Source organism: Myxine glutinosa, chromosome 1, assembly GCF_964187855.1.
Source record: "Myxine glutinosa chromosome 1, kmMyxGlut1.1, whole genome shotgun sequence".
Classification (NCBI taxonomy): domain Eukaryota; kingdom Metazoa; phylum Chordata; class Myxini; order Myxiniformes; family Myxinidae; genus Myxine; species Myxine glutinosa.
Window position 1 is genome coordinate 56,535,679 of NC_136261.1, and position 20,745 is coordinate 56,556,423.

Consider the following 20,745-nt stretch of genomic DNA (forward strand, 5'->3'; position numbering starts at 1 on the left):
GCTTATGTCTAATCATGACGATGATATAATTAAGGTAGAAAAAGGTGAACACAAGTTGGCAGCTTTGAAATGCTGCTTCCACACAAACCCTGAAGGTTTGTCATTGTTCACCCTTGAGTAAAGACCTCTCCCAATGCAGGTTCTCTGTCCTTTCCTTGGATGAGTAAGGGTTAATAAAGCTATGCTTCGCAGTGAATATCGTGAAGAGAATACGAGCCAAACTCGTGGATATCAAGGTCAGGCAACTATCAACTCAACCTAAAAAGAGAAAATACAGTCACAGTTTGCCATGAGAACACATTATCATTATCGGTGAGCAGCCTTGTGTTTTAGAGCTTTATTGATCAAATTAAACCTGGCAGCAACATCACCCGGACAAACGTGAGAGACAGGTTCAGGAGAACGGGTGGTGGCGCTGTGAGCCAGCCATGAGACACAATACATCAAGGACGAGAGAGCCGGATTAACGTGGGTAGGGGTGCACTGATGAAGCAGACTTTATGTTTGTCTTTATGGAGCTGGGAAGCTTTCCTGGGAGAGACAGAGGGAGAGGATAGGAAAGTCGGACACAGAAGTTGATGTTAAGGGTTGAGAAGCACATGGAGCATCATCAAGCAAAATCAAAGTGTGTAATGTTAGAGGGTGGAAGGGGGAAGGAAGGGGTTAAGACATAGGAATGGCAAGAACAAGTGGGAGTATCATGACAGAGGAAACAATGTAAAGGAAAGAAAGGGAGGTTTTGGAGGAAAAGATGTATAACGTTGGCACATGGACAACAATAAAACATCTCTTCTAATACACCTTACCTGTGGGCATGGCTGGCTGCTGTTGGGGAACCATCGATGGAGTTGGCATGTTCATGGCGCTGGGTGATGCAGTGCGACAAAGGTGCTTACCCAACGTCACGGCAGAAACCAGGACATTCGTGTCAGCTTGATTATATGTGTAATTGCTCTGCCGCAGACCTGGAGCGGACGTTAAGGTTTGGTGTCACGGTCAAAGATTAATCAGTCCCTCAAACCCAAAAGAGGAAGAACAAGATAATTTATTATTTCTAAACACTCTTAACTAGTGGGCAAGAGTCGAGATTTTGAAAGTCTATTTTCAAAACCAAAAGCATTCAACCTCAAATGAAACAGAACAGTTTTGTTGAAGCAACTGAATGTTCGGTACATCCGTGCAACACCATTCCACCACGAAAGCACCCACCGATGCAAAATAAAAAAATGCTTCCCATTGGGAAATAAAAATGGGTCAAAGGATTTTCAATCACCCACTCATTCCACGAACCCATCAATCACCCCTCTCCCTTTCTGTTTAATGTCAACACAGCAGAGACATCTCAAATTACATTAATTTCAAATGGCAGATATGGCACTTTAGAGGAGGATGCACGAGCAGAATCCACAAACCGTTATGGGAGATACCAAAACATACTATATTCAGATGCAATAAAGTACAAGTACAAGTGGAGTACTACAACTACTACTACTACTACTACTACTATGTCCTTCATTATTTCCACTAGTTATATCCATGTACACACCTGCTGTGTCGGCCTCTCGCTCCTCTCGCACAGCTGCCAGCTTGTCCAGGAGGTTAGAGCAAAGCTTGTTCATCACCTGAATTTGTTTCTGAAAGCAAATACAAGGGCCAATAGCTTAATATAAGGGTGGTTGGGAGGGGGGTGGGGGGATGCATATTTGTGAGAAGCATTGTAAGGCGGCTGCATATGTGCCTTAAGGTAGCTCCAGTTATTAAATATGGGGAAATTATATTTGATGACCTATTATTAGTGGGCTACACGACATGCATGCACCACACAACACGCACGGCCCGCACGTAACAAAACAGTCAAGCAATATGGAAAATCGATTATTTAATTTTTTAATTTACGCATTTGATTTAAAATACCAAAATAAATGATCAAAGACTCCAAAGAGTGAAAAACAACATGGCAAACTCAGCCGTACCTGAGCGAGGTCAGGGGCTAGGCGCGAGGCATCCGCTGCCAGTGACCTTTCCAATTCTTCCACCTCTGGCTCTGGCTTTGTTCGTAAATGGTCAGGAACAACTTCATGGCTAAACACGGGAACACGGCCCTCAGTGAGCCTCTGCAAAGTGTCAGGTGCATGGAGGACACGCATGCATGGTTACAATTCTCAAACAAACATAAAAACATGTCACAATCTCAACCAACCAAAAGTCACACCAGTGGTCGAAGGAATCGGTTCAGTTTTGTCATTTTTAATATGAAATAGGCAAAGCTTAGAAACGAACGAAACCCTTTAAACTTTAGAACCCTCGAGCATTACCCGTTGGAATTACCCGTTGGAATTGCCCATTGGAATTGCCCGTTGGAATTGCCCGTTGGAATCGCCCGTTGGAATCGCCCGTTGGAATTACCCGTTGGAAACACCCGTTGGAATTACCCGTTGGAATTACCCGTTGGAATTGCCCGTTGGAATTACCCGTTGGAATTACTCATTAGAATTACCCTTTAGAACCCTTTGGAATTACCTTTTAGAACCCTTTGGAATTACCCTTTAGAATTACCCATTAGAATTACCTTTTAAAATTTAGAATTACCCTTTAGAACCCTTTGGAATTACCCTCTATAATTACCTTTTAAAACCCATTATAATTACCCTTTCAAACCCATTAGAATGAAACATGGTGGGTTAGAAAGGTTCTTCTTCAGTTTTGACAGACAGAAGGACATAGCCAAATATTGAGGTGGCTTCACCACTTTAAAAATAAGGTATTAAAAAAGGTTTCCCCCAGTAACATTGCACACAGGAACCCAAAAATAATTATATAAATTTCCATTTCATCACTACTTTCCTGGCATGTTGGTGCATTCCCTCCACTGTTAGTAAATTGCTACTCTTGCGATGTTGTGTTTGGATTTCTGTGTTCAGTGGGATCGTCGTAGCTGGAAGGAATCTTTGTGGAAAAGCACGGCTATCCAGGTCAAATATTTATTTTACCCAAAATAGAACATTCCAATGAAAATGCATCCAATTGGGACATTACCAGCAACTCTTGGTCCTTGTCGGGTGAGAGGAGCAAAGGGATGACAGATTGGTTCCTGAGGGCGGGAGTTTTCTCGCTACGTAGGATTTTGTTGAGGGTGTTCAACTGGCTGGACAACAAGGCAAAGCTGTCCAGCATCGAGGGCCTGGTGTCACACACACACACACACACACACACACACACACACACACACACACACACACACACACACACACACACGCACACACACACACGACGAGGAAAGATGAAACAAACTGTCTCTCACATGCGTTAAAAATCAATGCGGTCACATGATGGGATCCATGATGAGGATATCCAGTATAAGGTATTTCACAAAAAAGTCATAAAATCTAAACACTTCACATGCAACATGGCTTCGTTTATCCATACTGTACTGTATACATATTTTCAAGTGTTTGTATGTTTGTTTGCTTGTACGTTATTCCTTCACAGCCGAACCGTAGCACCTAACGGCCCCAAATTCTGGGTGTATGTACTTCAGAATCTGGGCAAAGATTTACGCAACCATATTTGGGAGTTGCTGTCCGTTTTGAGGCCATAAAAGGCTGCTTGCTATAAAGTGTATATTGGGATGTGGGTTCAGGCAGTGCTGCCGCCGACCAGCAGGCAAAAGGTAACCACCATGAGGCCAATAACTCCATAGCTTTTCAATGTCCAACAAGTCCCGAAACCATCGCCAGGAAAAGCTCATGCAGCCAAAATGCTCGAATAACAAGGACGATACTTGTACAAATGGTTCTGCAGAGGTGTGGGTACCGCTGTCGGTCTACTTGCTGTCATATTAACTACCCGAGACCATCTCCAATGAGGTTGTAAAGCTCGTCGGTTGGCACACTCGTATAGGGCCGGGCCTCGACTTGCATACATCGATGACCCTTTTCTTCTGGCATCTGACCAATACCCTTTTAAGCATCCTCGATGAGACATAGCAGGATTCTGACAGTCGAAACATGTTTGCTGATGTACCGAGGCCATGTGCTGCGTTTCCGATGCGCTCTGCTGTTCAACTGGTAGAGAACAAGTGGTTTGTGTAACAAATCTCTCAGATTGAACCGTCAGGGAAGAGCATGTGACTTGGTGAGGGAAATGAAATGAGTTGGGCCAACACATTTGACACTCATGTCGCAGCGTCGTGACAAAGGTGCGCAAAGAGGAGTTCGCCGAACACGCTCATATGTGTTTGTAACGATGTAAAATCACTACCTTGGGTTTTTGCTGTGACTTTTGTTTCAAACAGATTTGGACACTTTCAATATGTTGATCCAGCCACAACCAGAACCTACCCCTCCCCCTCTCCCCCTCAACCACTCACAACAAAAGATTCCCATCTACCCCAACAGGAGAATAGGAGAACATCTCATGCAACACTCAATTTTACAGTGTTGTCATGTACTGATCCGATTCTAACATCTACTGCCAGTTATAATATTGTTACGGACGCGGTTAAAGATGTTATTTTGACCGAGCGGTTGGTATTACCGCGACCGAACAGTGCTTCCTTGATTAATACCCGATTTGCCCCAACTTTGGCCGGATCGCGCCACCGCTATTCAATCGGGAAAACTCTAAAGCGACCGAATACAAAGAGGAAAAGGAATAAGACGAGGAGACGTACAGAAGAGTAATTGGATTTATTATTTGCACATATAATCAAGAAGAAAGTAGTCACGTTTATTTACAGACGAGATTAGATACACAGTGCAACTCTAGCTTACCTACAGTCTTAATTAACCCAGGGACAGAACAAACACGGACAGACTTACGCGGGGAATGATGATAGGGATGGCAGGTGATGGATGGCTTGTGGGATAGGGAGGTCCAACTGGTCCTGCAACCGATCGACTCGTGGGCAGCCGCCGCTCCTTCGCGGCCCTGCTCCAAACTGCCGTCCAGGCCTCACGCTGCTGTGGCTGCAGTTTCGGTGGCTCCAGCTGCAGTTCAACTCTGGACTTCTCTCGCAGTTTCGGTGGCTCGATCTGCAGCTCAACTCTGGACTTCTCTCAGACTCAACTCCTTGGACTCCCTCTCTCCTCTCTGTGAAAGCTCATCTCCCGTCTGCCGCTTGGGAAACGCCCTGCCTGCGGGTTATATAGGCCCCGCCCCTCAACCTTCGCGAACCTCCTCGATGTTTCTTTCCACACCCTCTCCAAGTCCAACCCCTTGTTCGTGGTTGGTTGAGTGGGGCTGACTCACTCCTCCCCTCTATGATGAGGTGGGGACCCGCCTTTCTTCCCCAACCCTGCCTCGTGGTCAATGGCGGCAATTGGAGCGGAGGTAGTTTCCAATCGACGAAAAGGGGGAATGGAGGTTTTGGGAATGGGAATGAAGGGAATCTATCTCTTTCACTTGGTGCAATGGAGTACTTCTATTAATGGGAGACACAGCCTTACCCTAAAACACAGAATAAGATATAACTATCGAACAGGGGTATTCTATGATTGGCTGACGTGTATGCTTGTGGACTAATTATGGGACGCCCTTTTGACCTTTACACAGCTCCGGAGGCAGGAGGCGCAGAATAATAATAACAATAATAATAATACACACAATCAAAAAAATACAGTCCTCATATCTGCAACACTGCACCCTCCTCCTCTTAGGCACGTCCCGGGCCTACAACTTTTATTTAGTGTGACACGTAGGTGTAGTTCCCTCTACTTTTAACCTGACCCTGAGTGCGACAGTTTTTAAAACATAAATAAATGTGTCCCGCTGCTCCATTGCACCCTGCCTAACAGACTTACGCCCACAGTTAACCAAATTGCGGAATGGTCTTCAAACTATACATTGACGGTGGGGAGCATTATTTACAATGACTCTATTTTATTTACAAAACTCAACCCAGGACCTGTAATTGTTCTTTCTGGGGGGGAGACAGTCTGCTCTGCATCAATGCACCATTAAAGCACCCAAAAACGCACCAATACACACCCAAGCACCAATCGGTGCAGTCACCATTGTTCAAGAAAATAAAACCAACAACCCCTAACCCTGCAGGTGGTCTCTTGCTCTTCGGCTCCCTCTGCTGGCTATTATTATGTCTTCCAGTTGTTGTCATTCTCTCTCATTTTCTTACTGGCAGCCTATTTGAACTGAAATGCACCCAATGTGTCCTTTTTATTTTATTTTATTTATGGCCCACAGGGCCGACTAGTGTGGTTCACCTGTGGGGCATCGGTGCCCTGTGGCCAAGGTCCGCCAGCAAGATTTCGGGCCCTCATGGCCGGTTCCAGCAGAGGGGCCATGCCCCAACCCATGGGGTCCATACGTGGTGCTCGGCCACAGGCATGTGGTCCATAATGTGGTGCATCGATGCAGACAGCTGGTTCTGAGTGCCGGGCGCACAATGGCCGACTCAAGCACGCTCCCCTCGGCGCCCAATGGCGCACAGGTCATGTGGGAGACAAAAGAGACAAATGAGCGAGGGGTAATGTCACAAGGGTACACATCAATAAGGCAATGCAAGGCGAAATGCGTACGGAGGGCGAAGTGAGAAAGCTCGTCCCTACCGTACGTCACCCCCCTGTCACCTACACTACCCTTGCCCTTACCCCCTATGTACAAAATCTACACATTACAAATTCGTCACTACTGTCACGTCTTCCCCATATTTCCCTTATACCAAATTCGCCTCCACAATCCCTCTAGCCAAAATTTGCCATCACCGAATTCATCATCAATCCTCATAAGGAGGAAGAGATGGAACATCAAAGCACAATGTCACACCCACGTCATGATGCGTCTCACAATCCAAACATTTGCATCATAAAAAATAATTAAACATGGCATGGTGTGGAGTACCTGTCACCTCAGGTGAGTGGATGCAGATGGTGCGAGGAGACTCCAATCCTAACTATCCTCTAAATGACATTAACACACTTTACACTACCCGGGGTCTCTCCCTGCCAATCCATTGGCCACTTACACTATGGGTTCTAAAAACCAATTCCCATTGACCAAACTGTGGTGCTTCTCAATTTGGGGTCTCACTCCCCCGATTCATCTCCCGGTGCCCTTGCACAATTTCTGGGCTGTGACGTGTAGCTCTCCCAGCAGGTATACCCACCTGCACACCTCCACCACTGCAGTTGCCACCCGAGCTTACCTTGCTCCTCACCCTAACCTAACTAACTGGGGAAGGCCCCTCCTGGCTCTGTCACCCCTTGGTGCCCTCTGGCACTGGGCTACCCGGGTCCGTCCTCCGGATCCTCGGGCCCCATCCACAACAACTACCGGCTCCCAGAGCCCACCTGCGGCCTCACCTGGCCGACATCCTCACAGTGGTGGAGTGCCCAAACCAACTACACACACTAACAGGCTACACGCCCAGCCATTTCCACAACACTAATGCACCCATCCAAACATCATTCTTCCACCCGCACCACAGATGCCAATATCCAACCACAATTTACCTATACCCTCTACCTAACACTTACACTACCCGCCCCGGGTATCCGTGATGGGGGGTCCACTCTTCCCCCATTCACACCTCCGCACCATCCACTCCACTCCACAGTTCCCATCCTACTCACTCCACGACCATCCATACCAATACTCCATATATTCCACACTCCATGTATTCCACACACCTGTTGGTGCACACCTGTGCACTCACACCTGGTGCCACCTGCACCCTCCTCCTCTTACTGGACCATTCGGTCAGCACAATACACAATCACCTTCACTCACTCATACACTGCTCCACACACCTGTCCAGTTGCACACCTGTGCAATCACACCTGTTCAATTACACCTGTTCACCATACACTTTCACAATACACTTCCGAAGACACCTCCAACACTCACACGGCATCATCTCATCTACCTTTTGCCCTGCTAACTTAGTGCTCCCCGTCTTCCCTTTAAACTAAGCACATACCACGTCATTATCATCCACTCTAATCTACCTGCGTCCCCACTACAGGTGTCATTGTCACTAACTAACCTTAAAGTTACCTAATGTCATCTTCTAGGTCCCTACACACAATATCCTAACCCACCCGGGCTAGTTTTCACTGCCATAAACCCCATAAACTAGTGCTCCTTTGCCCCCCGCTGTGAGGGATGACAGAGTTGCCATCCCACCACATGGGGGACGTTCCCACTATCATCCCCCCCAGTCCTCTGACGCTACGAGCCCCCGTCGCAAGAGGTACTGGGTCCTGCCTCGGCATCTAGAGCCGAGGCGATCCATGAGGGCGCCTGCTCGCCGGCATAAGGTCTTATCCGGTCGGCATGGACGATCCGAGGGGGGGCCCGTGGCCCCATTTTGATTTTAATGACCACGTCACAGATTTGCGACAGGACGACTCCCGGGCCTTGCCAGGGGGAGGTGAGTTTTGGGCACTTGCCCTTCCGCCTCCGGGGATTAAAGAACCAAATCTTCATCCTCGGAGCGTATTGACTCCCCTGGCTCCGGTCGTCGTACCTACGCTTCATCTTGGCCCACGCCAGATGGAGCTGGCGGCGGGCGAAGGCATGGACCCGCTCCATGCCTTCCTCCAGGTGACGTGCGTAATCCTCCCTCGGCGGTGTATCCGTGGTGTCTGGCACGGGACCGCATAGCAAGTCGGCGGGAGCCCGTAACTCCCGCCCATACATAAGCAACGCTGGACTGCATGCGGTGGCCCCGTGCTGGCTAGTTCGGTAGGCCATCAACAGGTATGGGAGATGTTTGTCCCAGTCATCCTGACGGGTGGTGGTGAACAATGCCAGTTGTTGGATCAGTGTTCGATTGAACCTTTCCACCATCCCGTCAGATTGTGGCCGCAAGGGCATGGTCCTGGTTTTTCGAATTGACAGGAGTCTGCACACATCTTTTAATAATCGACTCTCAAAATTTCGTCCCTGATCGGTGTGCAGCTCCTGTGGAATCCCATGCCGACATACAAATCCTTCTACGAAGGCCTGCGCCACAACCCCGGCTTCTTGGTTGGGGAGGGCGTAGGCCTCCGGCCACTTGGTGAAATAGTCCATTACAACGAGGATATACTTATTACCTTGGCGGGTGCGGGGCAGCGGTCCTAGAATATCCATAGCCACCCGCTCAAGGGGGGCCCCCACCTGATGTAATTGAAGGGGTGCCCTCATCCTCCGTGCTGGTCCCTTTTTGGCAGAACAGGCGTCGCATCTCCGACACCAGTCCTGTATGTCGCGCCCCATATTCACCCAATAGAACCTCCGGCGGACCCGAGATATTGTCTTTGTCCTGCCCAAATGGCCGCCGGAGCGGGTACCATGCACCTGTTGTAATATGACGTTCTTGAATTTGTCAGGGACTATCACCAGCCAGGAAGTTCTATCAGAGGGAACCTCCACCCACTTGCGATATAAGATGTTGCCTTTCAACTCCAGGGTCTGCCACTGAGCCCAATACGCCTTTGTTTGCGCCCCGAGGGGGGTGACCTCTTCCCCCTTTGGTGTTTGCCCCAATTTGACCCAATTGAACACCGGCCCCAGGACAGGATCCTCCTGCTGGGCCGTGCTCCAAGCCAAATCTCCAAATTCCTCGTCCGCGGTTAGTGGCAAAATTGGCCCTCTCACCCGGGTTGCCCGGACGACGAGAATCGGGGCCGAATCGCCCAATTGCTCCCTCTCCTCGTGTCTCGCACAAAATTTGCAGTTTTCCCCCAGACAAGGACGCCGAGAGAGTGCGTCCGCATTACCATGGGCCTTCCCGGCCCTATGGGCCACATCAAAATCGTACTGCTGCAACTTTTCCAACCACCTTGCAATTTGGCCCTCCGGTTCCTTGAACCGAAGGAGCCATTGCAAGGAGGAATGGTCAGTTCTAACCAAAAATTTCCGCCCGTACAAGTACGGGTGGAAATGGTTCATGGCAGCCAGCATAGCCAATAACTCTTTGCGAGTGACACAATAATTTCGCTCGGGCCTACTTAAGGCCCGACTATAGTAACCAATCACTCTCTCCACGCCCTCCTGTGTCTGAGACAAAACTGCGCCCAATCCTTCCTGGCTCGCATCCGTGTCCAGGGTAAATGCCCCGTTGCTAGTGGGGTAAGCTAGAAGGGGTGCGGATGTTAGACACCCCTTCAATTTTTGGAAGGCCTCGTGGCACTCCCGTGTCCACCACGGCGTCTACCCCTACGCCGGCAATTTTGCACCGAATTGTCAAACTACCCGTTCCAATTTGGCCACAATGAATGACCTGTCACGTCAACGAGGGCTTCTCCCCATCCCCTACTGCCGAACACCGCCCTGCATGCCCGGCACGTTCTAGTTTCCCGGGCCCTGGCGGGGGGGGGGTGTCTGAGGTCGGCTAGGCCGATCGATACGGGGCGGAGTTGAGGGCATCGGTTGGTGGGGAACGTCCCGGCGCGGAGCTCGACACTCCCACGCACGGTGACCCATCCGATCACAATTATAGCACCTCACCTGGTAAGGTGCTTGCCTCCGGTATTCCAAATTCCCCCCCCTGTATGTCCGAATTGGGGTACTCTGTCGGGGACTACCGGGGGCCACCACTGGGGCCGCCTGCCATGGTCCAGGTCCCGCTAGACGCCGATCCACCAGCCTCCGAACCATGCTCTCCAGGTCAGGGCCCCTGTCGGGGGCGGGCCCCCTTAGGGGGCCGCCCCCCATCACGGGCCCCACGTGACGCACCGCCACTGCATGGCGCTCGCCTCCCCGGGCCAGGGGCCTCGCTGCTTCCCAACGGGCTGCAGCGTCGGCCGCCTGACTCATGGTCTGCGGGCGCCACATCGCGAGCTGTTGTCGGAGCTCCAGATCCGGAAGGGCCTGAATAAAGTGATCCAGCGCCAGGCTTTCCTGGGAACTCGCTGCCATGTCCGCGTGTGCAATCCCTACTGCGCGGCGAATATCGTGAGCAAGTTCCCCGATGGTCTCCTGGGGCTTGCGTTTACGCTGCGCAAGTTGAGCTTTAACAAGCTCGCTTTGCTGCTCAATACCGAAACGGTTAATTAAAGCCGCACGGAGAGCTGGCAGGATGAGAGCACCCGGTGGTAAAGCTGTCAGCACCTCCGCCGCCGCACCGCGCAGTGCCCCTACCAGGTGTACTCCACCTTCGTCCGGATTCCAACCGTTGCCTTTACACACGTACTCAAACTGTGCCAGGTACGCCCTCAAATCACTCTTGCCGTCATACGGCGTGAGTGGGACTTTGTGGGCGCCCGAAGGTCGGACCCCGCGCGTCACTCCCTGCGGGATCAACGCGGGACCAAACCGCTCGGGCTCCCACAGTACGCTATTCCCGGGGGGCTCCCGCCCGTCCCCCGTTCCTCCAAACACTACCCCCCGTGGTGTCGATGCCTGGGTCGCCCTGCCGCAACCCGCTACCCACTCCATACCCGCACATTCTTGCTCACCAGCACCCCCCTCACTCCCCATAGCCAGACCTCCTTGTACACCTCCTCTTTCCACACACTCCGGACCAGTCATACACCTCACCATTGGTCCCTCACGAACACCCGGGTCTAAATCAACCCCCAAGCCGACTGAAGCTCCCCTCACATCATATACATTTCCGAATATATCGCCACTCACCTTGACACCTCGTCTCCGCACCTCCTCTGCCACCTGCAAACTCTTTATTTGGTTAGTGAGCACCTCATCACGATTCGAGCACAGACCTTGTACCAATTCCATCACCTCCTCCTTTATTTCCTTTTTAGTTTCCCTTCGTCTGTTCTTAATTTCACTCACCCCTTCTTCCACCTCCTCTAATTTTTCCTTTACCTCCTTCATCTCCCGGTGCGCCCCCTCTATCTCTTCCTCTAACGCCACCTTAACCGTTTCTATGCGCTTCCTCACCTCTCGGTCCTTCGTCTCCATTACTTCTGTCACCTCTTCCAACTTCTTCGTCAACCCCTCATGTGCCATCTGACATTCCTTCTGTGTCGCTATTAATTCGTTCTTAATGTCTTTTTGTGTCGCTTTTAACCCCCCGATTATTGCCGTGTTCTTTTCCACTTGGTCCACTAATTCCTTTTGTCCCACTGTCAGCTGTTCTACTCCCTTCGTCAGACCCTCTATTCCCCCTTGTAACCTCGCCGTATTATTCCTCACCTCTTTCTCTATACGCTTTTCGCCTCGCTTTACCTCCTCGCGTACCCCCGAGACCTCCTCACTTACACCTCGTCGTATCTCCTCCTTCATCTCCTCCCTCTCTTTTGTAGATGCTACCCTCATCTGTCCCAATTCATCCCTCTGAGCATCAAATTTACTTTCTAACCCGATTTTCACCTCCTCTATCTGGTTCCCCATCTGTTCGATTTCCCGGGCGGATTGCTCCCCTATTTCCCGCAATTTGTCTTCCATCCTATTTTCTAACCCCATTAACCCATTTTTCACCCCCTCTAACTGATTCTCCTGGGCAGCCATTCTATTTTCCACCCCTGTTAACCCATTCTTTACCTCTTTTATCCCGTTGTCTAACCCCTCAAATTTAGCTTCTAGCCGTTCCCCCATTTCTCCCCCCATTTCTCCAATTTTGCCCCCCATTTCTCCCCCCAATCGCTCACTATCAGCCCTCACTTCGTCCCTCATTACCCCCATTTGGTCACTCTGAGCCCTCATTTGCTCACTCTGAGCATCCATCCGGTTCCCCATTTGCCCCATTCGCTCACCCTGAGCATCCATTTTTGCTTCTAGCCTGTCCATAAGGGCCCCCATTTGTAACATAAAAAGGTCAGAATTCCCCAGCGGCGCTGCTACGGTCACGGGCGCGGCTAGATTTGGTGCCGCTGTAACCGCATGCGCAAAGGCGCCATTTTGCGCGCCTGATACCTCGTGCGCGAGAGCGCCATTTTGCGCGTCTGATACCCCCTCAACCACATCCTCCATATACATTTCCCCGAGGTCCTGGGTCAATTCCACTCCGTCTATCTCTAGCTCACCCACCGGCATCCGATCGCCTTGACCAGCCATGGCGCGATTTCAAAATTCGGGTTTTTTCTTTAAAACACAAATTTTCAGCAGCTCGTAATTTTGAGCGCGTTAGGCGTGCTTCGGGCCTCGTATCCCACTCCCCGACACCAATTGTTACGGCCGCGGTTAAAGATGTTATTTTGACCGAGCGGTTGGTATTACCGCGACCAAACAGTGCTTCCTTGATTAATACCCGATTTGCCCCAAACTTTGGCCGGATCGCGCCACCGCTATTCAATCGGGAAAACTCTAAAGCGACCGAATACAAAGAGGAAAAGGAATAAGATGAGGAGACGTACAGAAGAGTAATTGGATTTATTATTTACACATATAATCAAGAAGAAAGTAGTCACGTTTATTTACAGACGAGATTAGATACACAGTGCAACGCTAGCTTACCTACAGTCTTAATTAACCCAGGGACAGAACAAACACGGACAGACTTACGCGGGGAATGATGATAGGGATGGCAGGTGATGGATGGCTTGCGGGATAGGGAGGTCCAACTGGTCCTGCAACCGAGCGACTCGTGGGCAGCCGCCGCTCCTTCGCGGCCCTGCTCCAAACTGCCGTCCAGGCCTCACGCTGCTGTGGCTGCAGTTTCGGTGGCTCCAGCTGCAGTTCAACTCTGGACTTCTCTTGCAGTTTCGGTGGCTCGATCTGCAGCTCAACTCTGGCCTTCTCTCGGAATCAACTCCTTGGACTCCCTCTCTCCTCTCTGTGAAAGCTCAACTCCCGTCTGCCGCTTGGGAAACGCCCTGCCTGCGGGTTATATAGGCCCCGCCCCTCAACCTTCGCGAACCTCCTCGATGTTTCTTTCCACACCCTCTCCAAGTCCAACCCCTTGTTCGTGGTTGGTTGAGTGGGGCTGACTCACTCCTCCCCTCTATGACGAGGTGGGGACCCGCCTTTCTTCCCCAACCCTGCCTCGTGGTCAATGGCGGCAATTGGAGCGGAGGTAGTTTCCAATCGACGAAAAGGGGGAATGGAGGTTTTGGGAATGGGAATGAAGGGAATCTATCTCTTTCACTTGGTGCAATGGAGTACTTCTATTAATGGGAGACACAGCCTTACCCTAAAACACAGAATAAGATATAACTATCGAACAGGGGTATTCTATGATTGGCTGACGTGTATGCTTGTGGACTAATTATGGGACGCCCTTTTGACCTTTACACAGCTCCGGAGGCAGGAGGCGCAGAATAATAATAACAATAATAATAATACACACAATCAAAAAAATACAGTCCTCATATCTGCAACAATATGATATGAGTTCCCTTACAAGAAACTTCAGAGGAGGCGATTAGGCCAAACAAAGCCTGCACGATAGTTGTTTGTCCACGCTCTATCCTTTTAAATACTGAGTGTCAAGCAAGGCAGCAGCACGTACCATTTTTAAAGTCTTCAGTGGGACTCGGCCGGAATTTGACCCGTCGACCACCCAGATTCAGAGGGGGTGGCCTAACTATTGTGCCACTGAGTCTGGTTGAATATTTATTATATGGTCGAGGTTCTCTGCCATACCTTGTGTGGGGCATCCACTTGTTCTTTAAGATATTGTCATCGTTGGTGAGACAATATTTAGCATTCTACAAACATCCCATAGAACCTGCCATTGGATGACAGGAAACGTCACGCCACAAAACCTCCCCGTTTCCACACTCTGAGACCCCAAATATACCCATCCTTTGCACTATAACATTTGATGCCACACTTCTTTTTTTTTTTCTTTTTTTTTCTTTTTTATGAATACAAGATCGAGGCTCGTGAAAGAGCGAACATTAATCACACAGAAAGACAAACCGACACATAAAACATATAACATCGGGAGCGGTAGACAAGATGGGGAGAGGGGGAAGGACACAAACACAACATTTGAGAGCAGGAACCGAGAGACATGGAGACATCGAGAGATCTGTGGGAGGGAGAGGGCTTTGGGGGGGAGGCATGGGAAAGGGGGTGGGAGAGGCATAAAACATATGGACACTGCCAGGACTACCAGGAAAGAAGTTGGAATTACAAACAAGGTGGATCTGGGGTGAATTAGCGGGGGTAGAAAAGATCAAGGTTTTGGATGGGGGAAGATAAGAGATGGTGGTGAACAGCTGTTTTAAAGACCTGGAGGGAGGAGTGGGATTGAAGGGAGTGAGGGAGTTTGTTCCAGAGGCGGGAGAAAAGAGGAATGAAAGAGTGAAGGTGAGCAGAGAGCCGAGATTTCGGCAGTTTAACCATCAGAGGGTTGCTGGCAGATCTTGTGCGACCTGTAGGAATATTTGGGGGATAGAGCACAGAGAGAGCTGGGGGTGCAAGGCCGGAGAGGAGTCGGTAGAAGACAGAAAGACCACCTATCTGCCTGCGGTGAGTGAGTGAAAGGCCCTCAGAGATAGCTTCATCGCGGGAGATTCCAATAATTCTGAAAGCTTTGGTTTCAACAGCGTGAAGCCGAGCTAGGTGTGAGGCAGGAGCACCGGCCCATAGGGGAGAACAGTATTCCATTGAGCTGCGGATGAAAGCCTTGTATGTGGTGAGGAGCTCAGGTGTGCCGAGGAAGGACTTCGCACGACGGAGGATGCCCAGTCGGCGACTGGCTTTGGAGGCCAGCTTGGAAATGTGGTTTTCCCAAGAAAGATCATGGCAGATAGTGAGACCCAAAAGCTTGAGCGACAGAACTTCTTGGAGAGGATTGTTGAGAAAGTAGATGGGAGGGTTGTCCAGTCGATCTTTTCGGAGAGACATAGTAAGAGTGTAAGATTTGTCAGGATTGAAAGACATGTTCCACTTGTTTGACCAGTCTGTGATTTTGTCCAAGTCTTCAGAGAGCGAGGAGGCTGCAGACTGCCGATCTGAGGGAAGAGGAATGGAGCGGCAGAGAGTGGAGTCATCAGCAAAGAGATAGAGAGGATTTTCAAGAGAGTCAGAGAGATCATTGATGAAGACCAGAAAAAGCACGGGGCCCAGAACACTGCCTTGGGGAACTCCAGCCTGAACAGGAAGAGGAGATGAGAGAAACCCATTCAGGGCCACACGTTGACGACGACTAGAGAGGAAGTCCACCAGCCATGCGTGGAGATTTCCATGGATACCAAAGGAGGAGGGTTTGGTGAGCAGAGCGGGGTGCCAGACCGTGTCGAAGGCACGTGATATGTCGAGGGAGACAGCTCTAATTTCCTGTTTGGCATTGAGGACCTCCATCCATTGTTGAAACAGCAGAAGCAGCATGTCCAGAGTAGAGTGACCTGGTCTGAAACCAAATTGATGATCAGAGATCAAGCCATTGGAGAAGAGGAAAGATTTCATATCCGAAGCAATGATGGATTCCATGACTTTGCTGATAATTGGGAGAAGGCTGATTGGTCTGTAGTTGCTAGGATCTGTTTTTGCACCTTTTTTGTGCAAAGCGGTGATGTTGGCTGATTTCCAAGCAGATGGCAGTTGACCTTAAGCAAAAGAGAGGGTGAAGAGAACAGAGAGAGGGTGAGAAAGAGCAGCAGAGCAGGATTTTAGGACCCGTGGGCTGATGCCGTCGGGTCCAGTTGCAGAATCAGAGTCGAGGGTTGACAGAAACTTTTCCACCTTGTCAGGAGGAAAGGACACGGAGTCCAGGAGCAGCAGGGTACGACTGGGTATGGTGGGTACAGAGAGGGATGGGTTTGGGACACAAGATTTAGAGGCAAACACAGAGTTGAGGCATTCAGCTTTTTCATGTGCGGAGTCAGCTGTGTAGCCGTTTGAGGTAAGGGAGGGGATGGAGGGGGAACAAACACCAGAAACGGATTTGACCAGACGCCACCAGGATTTGGAAGAGGGAGACAGATAAGAGAGTTCGGTCTTGAGAACGGAGAGATATTGTTTCCTGGCTCTCCTGAGGGTGGACACACACTTGTTTCGGGCTTTGTGAAAGGAAATGAGATTTCCTTCCGTTGGATTTGCTTTCCAGGAGACGAAGGCAAGTTGTTTCTGGGCAACAGCCTCACCACAAGATTCCGTGTACCATGGACGGGAGGAAGGGTATGACAACTGAAGACGAGATGGGATAAATCTGTGCATGAGAGAGAGCAATTTACTTTGGAAGAATTCCCAGGATGAGTTGATGTCAGAGGTGGTAGAGATGGGAGACCAGTCCAGATGATTGATGGCTGCTTGAAGACCGTGCCAGTTGGCCTGAGTGAAATGCCAGACTCGTCGATTGCTGAGCAGGCTCCCTGAGGATGGTCAGAGAGATGTCCACTTTAACAAGGACATGATCAGATGATCCGATTGGAGCAGAAGAAGAGCAGCAGACATTTTCAGGGAAGTTAGTCATAACCAAGTCCAGAAGAGAAGATGTTCCGTTGACTGAGATCCGGGTCGGGAAATTGACAGATTGTGTCAGTCCCAGTGAGTCGCAGAAGTCCTTTGCTGAGGAGCCATGGCTGGTGAGAGAGGTACCCACACCCAGCCAACTGGCATGATGACAGTTGAAATCACCACATATGAGGAAGAGAGAGTTGGGATGAGTAGATAGAAGTTGGTCCATATTATCAGACAGCGAGATGTAGATGGAGTCATCACTGTTTGGTGGACGGTACAACACACATATGAACAAGAGGTGGGAGCGAAGGGGAAGCCGTAGCCAGAGGTATTCCTGGGGGTGAGGTGGAGAGAGTGCAGTGCAGGGCGAGTGAGGAAGAGAGTTTTTGATAAAGATAGCAACCCCGCCTCCAGGACGAGGCTCAGGTCTATCATACCGGAGGAGGGAGTAGCCCGGGAGAGATACTAAGGAATCAGAGACATCATAAAGGAGGAAAGTTTCTGTTCAGCAGATCACGTCTGGTTTGACAGAAGCAACCTGTATGGGGAGATCAGTTAAGTTTGAACGAAGGCCCCGGATGTTTGAGGTCCATACCGTTAATGAAGAGGAAGGGGGAGCATCAGATACAGAACAGGGGGGAGGAGGGGTAGGGTAAGATGTGGAAGAGGTGGAAGAGGTATGGAGAGCTGTTGAAGGTGTGTCAGAGATTTCAGAATAGCTCGGAGAAAGGGAAGGATGGGGCGGACAAAAGGTTTGATGGTGATTGGGTGAGGCACAATGAGGTGTTATTTGAGGAGGGGGAAAGAGCGAGGCAGAAGGTTGGGGGAGATGGAGGTGAGAGTTGGAAGGGGGAAGAAGCGGGGAGGACGCTTTGAGGAGGGGGAGTGAGAGGGGGGAAATTGAGAAGCAATGAGGGTGGGGAGATTTGAAGGGGAGGGGTGAGGGGGGAGTTTGGGAGGGAAGGGACAAGGGGAGGGATTTGAAAGGGATGGGTTATGGGGGAGATTTGGAGGGGAGGGGTGAGGCAGGAGTCTAGGAGGGGAGGGGCGAGGGGGCGTCTTGGCGGGGAGGGGTCAGGGGGTAGTTTAGGAGGGAGGGGGCAAGGGGGGAGATTTGAAAGGGATGGGTGATGGGGAAGATTTGGAGGGGAGGGGTGATGGGGAAGATTTGGAGGGGAGGGGTTATGGGGAAGATTTGGAGGGGAGGGGTGAGATCGGATTTTAGAAAGTGTACGATTTATGGGAAACGAACATTTATTGCAAAATGAGTTTCTTGTGACCTTCGAGTTAAAAATACGTTTAAGGACGCTGGATGGAGGATGGAGTGCAGGAGAGTTTAGAGAATGTAGAAAAAAGGCACTATAGGAGATGGATATTTTTTTGGGGATGAATTGATTTGGTGAGCAAGTCGAAAGCAGCCTTTTAAAGAAGAAGAAGAAAAAGGTGTTATAAAATATGACGGAATACATAACTTGAGGGGAAAGTGTAAACATTGAAGGTTAATAACAGTGAAAACGATCTGGGGAAATGGGGGAGAAACACGTGGTCGAAGAACGAACGAACGAATAAGAATGAATAAACGAATGAGAACAGAGAAGGAAATGTTTTTTTTTTTTTTTTTTTTGAGTTGAGATTTACACAAGGAAGTAGGCTATGGGTGAAAAGCCTGGGAATACAGAGAACGAAAGTTATTGGATCACAAACGACGGACCGCTGAGAGAAAAACAAAGCCTCAAGGTTGTACAGTGTACACTGTACAAGGCCTCAAGACACGACACGAATTAACACGATTTTCAATACAGGTATGAAAGATTTGCACCGAAAAATCTTCGTCGGGACACAATATACGTACAACACCATAAATAAATACAGTTTTAACGAAAATACAAATGGGACAATCACTTAACTTCGATTTCAAATCGTTCACGACACGGCAAAGGCCTTGCTCGCGACACGACAAACAGACGATCAATTTATGAAAGATAAACACCGAGAAATAACCAAAGTTGCACACAATAACTTCACACACCGAAAGATAAATACAGTTTCGACAAAATACAATTGTGAACAGACTTAACTTCAAAAAACGTGGAGACCGTGTGGAGCTTCGAAAATCCCTCCCACCGTCTCCGAGATCTCGCGAGACTCCACTAACCCACAGTTAATAAAATGGACAAGGCTTGCATGAAGCTGCTCTTCCTTGGTAATCCATGAAATTGAAGGATTGATGAACTCCACTGTTGCTCCCTGAACTCTTTCGTCACATCATGGAGATTGTTACAAAAGAGTCGCATCTGTCTGGTCGAACAATCCATGTCAGGGCTTCTCTTATCACTTGATGTAATGTTTGGTGATCTGACAGATTAATGGTCATGGATAGCATCACCTGCAGTTTTTTTTTTTTAGTTTTTTTTTTTGTTGTATACAAGATCGAGGCTCGTGAAAGAGCGAACATTAATCACACAGAAAGACAAACAGACACATAAAACAAATAACATCGGGAGCGGTAGACAAGATGGGGAGAGAGGGGGAAGGACACAAACACAACATTTGAGAGCAGGGACCGAGAGACATGGAGACATCGAGAGATCTGTGGGAGGGAGAGGGCTTTGGGGGGGAGGCATGTGAAGGGGGGGGGGGGGGGGAGAGGTATAAACATATGGACACTGCCAGGATTTCCAGGAAAGAAGTTGGAATTTCAAACAAGGTGGATCTGGGGTGAATTAGTGGGGGTAGAAAAGATCAAGGTTATGGATGGGGGAAGATAAGAGATGGTGGTGAACAGCTGTTTTAAAGACCTGGAGGGAGGAGAGGGATTGAAGGGAGTGTGGGAGTTTGTTCCACAGGCGGGAGAAAAGAGGAATGAAAGAGTGAAGGTGAGCAGAGAGCCGAGATTTCGGCAGTTTAACCATCAGAGGGTTGCTGGCAGATCTTGTGCGACCTGTAGGAATATTTGGGGGACAGAGCACAGAGAGAGCTGGGGGAGCAAGGCCGGAGAGGAGTCGGTAGAAGACAGAAAGACCACCTACCTGCCTGCGGTGAGTGAGTGAAAGGCCCTCAGAGATAGCTTCATCGCGGGAGATTCCAATGATTTTGAAAGCTTTGGATTCAACAGCGTGAAGCCGAGCCAGGTGTGAGGCAGGAGCACCAGCCCATAGGGGAGAACAGTATTCCATTGAGCTGCGGATGAAAGCCTTGTATGTGGTGAGGAGCTCAGGTGTGCCGAGGAAGGACTTCGCACGACGGAGGATGCCCAGTCGGCGACTGGCTTTGGAGGCCAGCTTGGAAATGTGGTTTTCCCAAGAAAGATCATGGCAGATAGTGAGACCCAAAAGCTTGAGCGACAGAACTTCTTGGAGATGATTGTTGAGAAAGTAGATGGGAGGGTTGTCCAGTCGATCTTTTCGGAGAGACATAGTAAGAGAGTGAGATTTGTCAGGATTGAAAGACATGTTCCACTTGTTTGACCAGTCTGTGATTTTGTCCAGG

General features: G+C 49.6%; 1 protein-coding gene across 5 annotated transcripts in view; it reads right to left on the reverse strand.

The window, feature by feature from the left end:
• Window positions 1-322: 322 nt before the first annotated feature.
• MED8 (mediator complex subunit 8) overlaps window positions 323-20,745 on the reverse strand; it is a 313,799-nt gene continuing 293,376 nt past the window's right edge. For all 5 annotated transcript variants that reach the window (XM_078772159.1, XM_078772177.1, XM_068111752.2 and 2 more), the window contains 5 exons: window positions 3,037-3,181; window positions 1,974-2,114; window positions 1,547-1,634; window positions 807-965; window positions 323-531 (listed from right to left, as the gene is read on the reverse strand). In XM_078772159.1, the coding sequence (XP_078628285.1) occupies window positions 464-531; window positions 807-965; window positions 1,547-1,634; window positions 1,974-2,114; window positions 3,037-3,181 (601 nt within the window). In that variant the 3' untranslated portion in view covers window positions 323-463. The remainder of the gene's footprint in view (window positions 532-806; window positions 966-1,546; window positions 1,635-1,973; window positions 2,115-3,036; window positions 3,182-20,745) is intronic.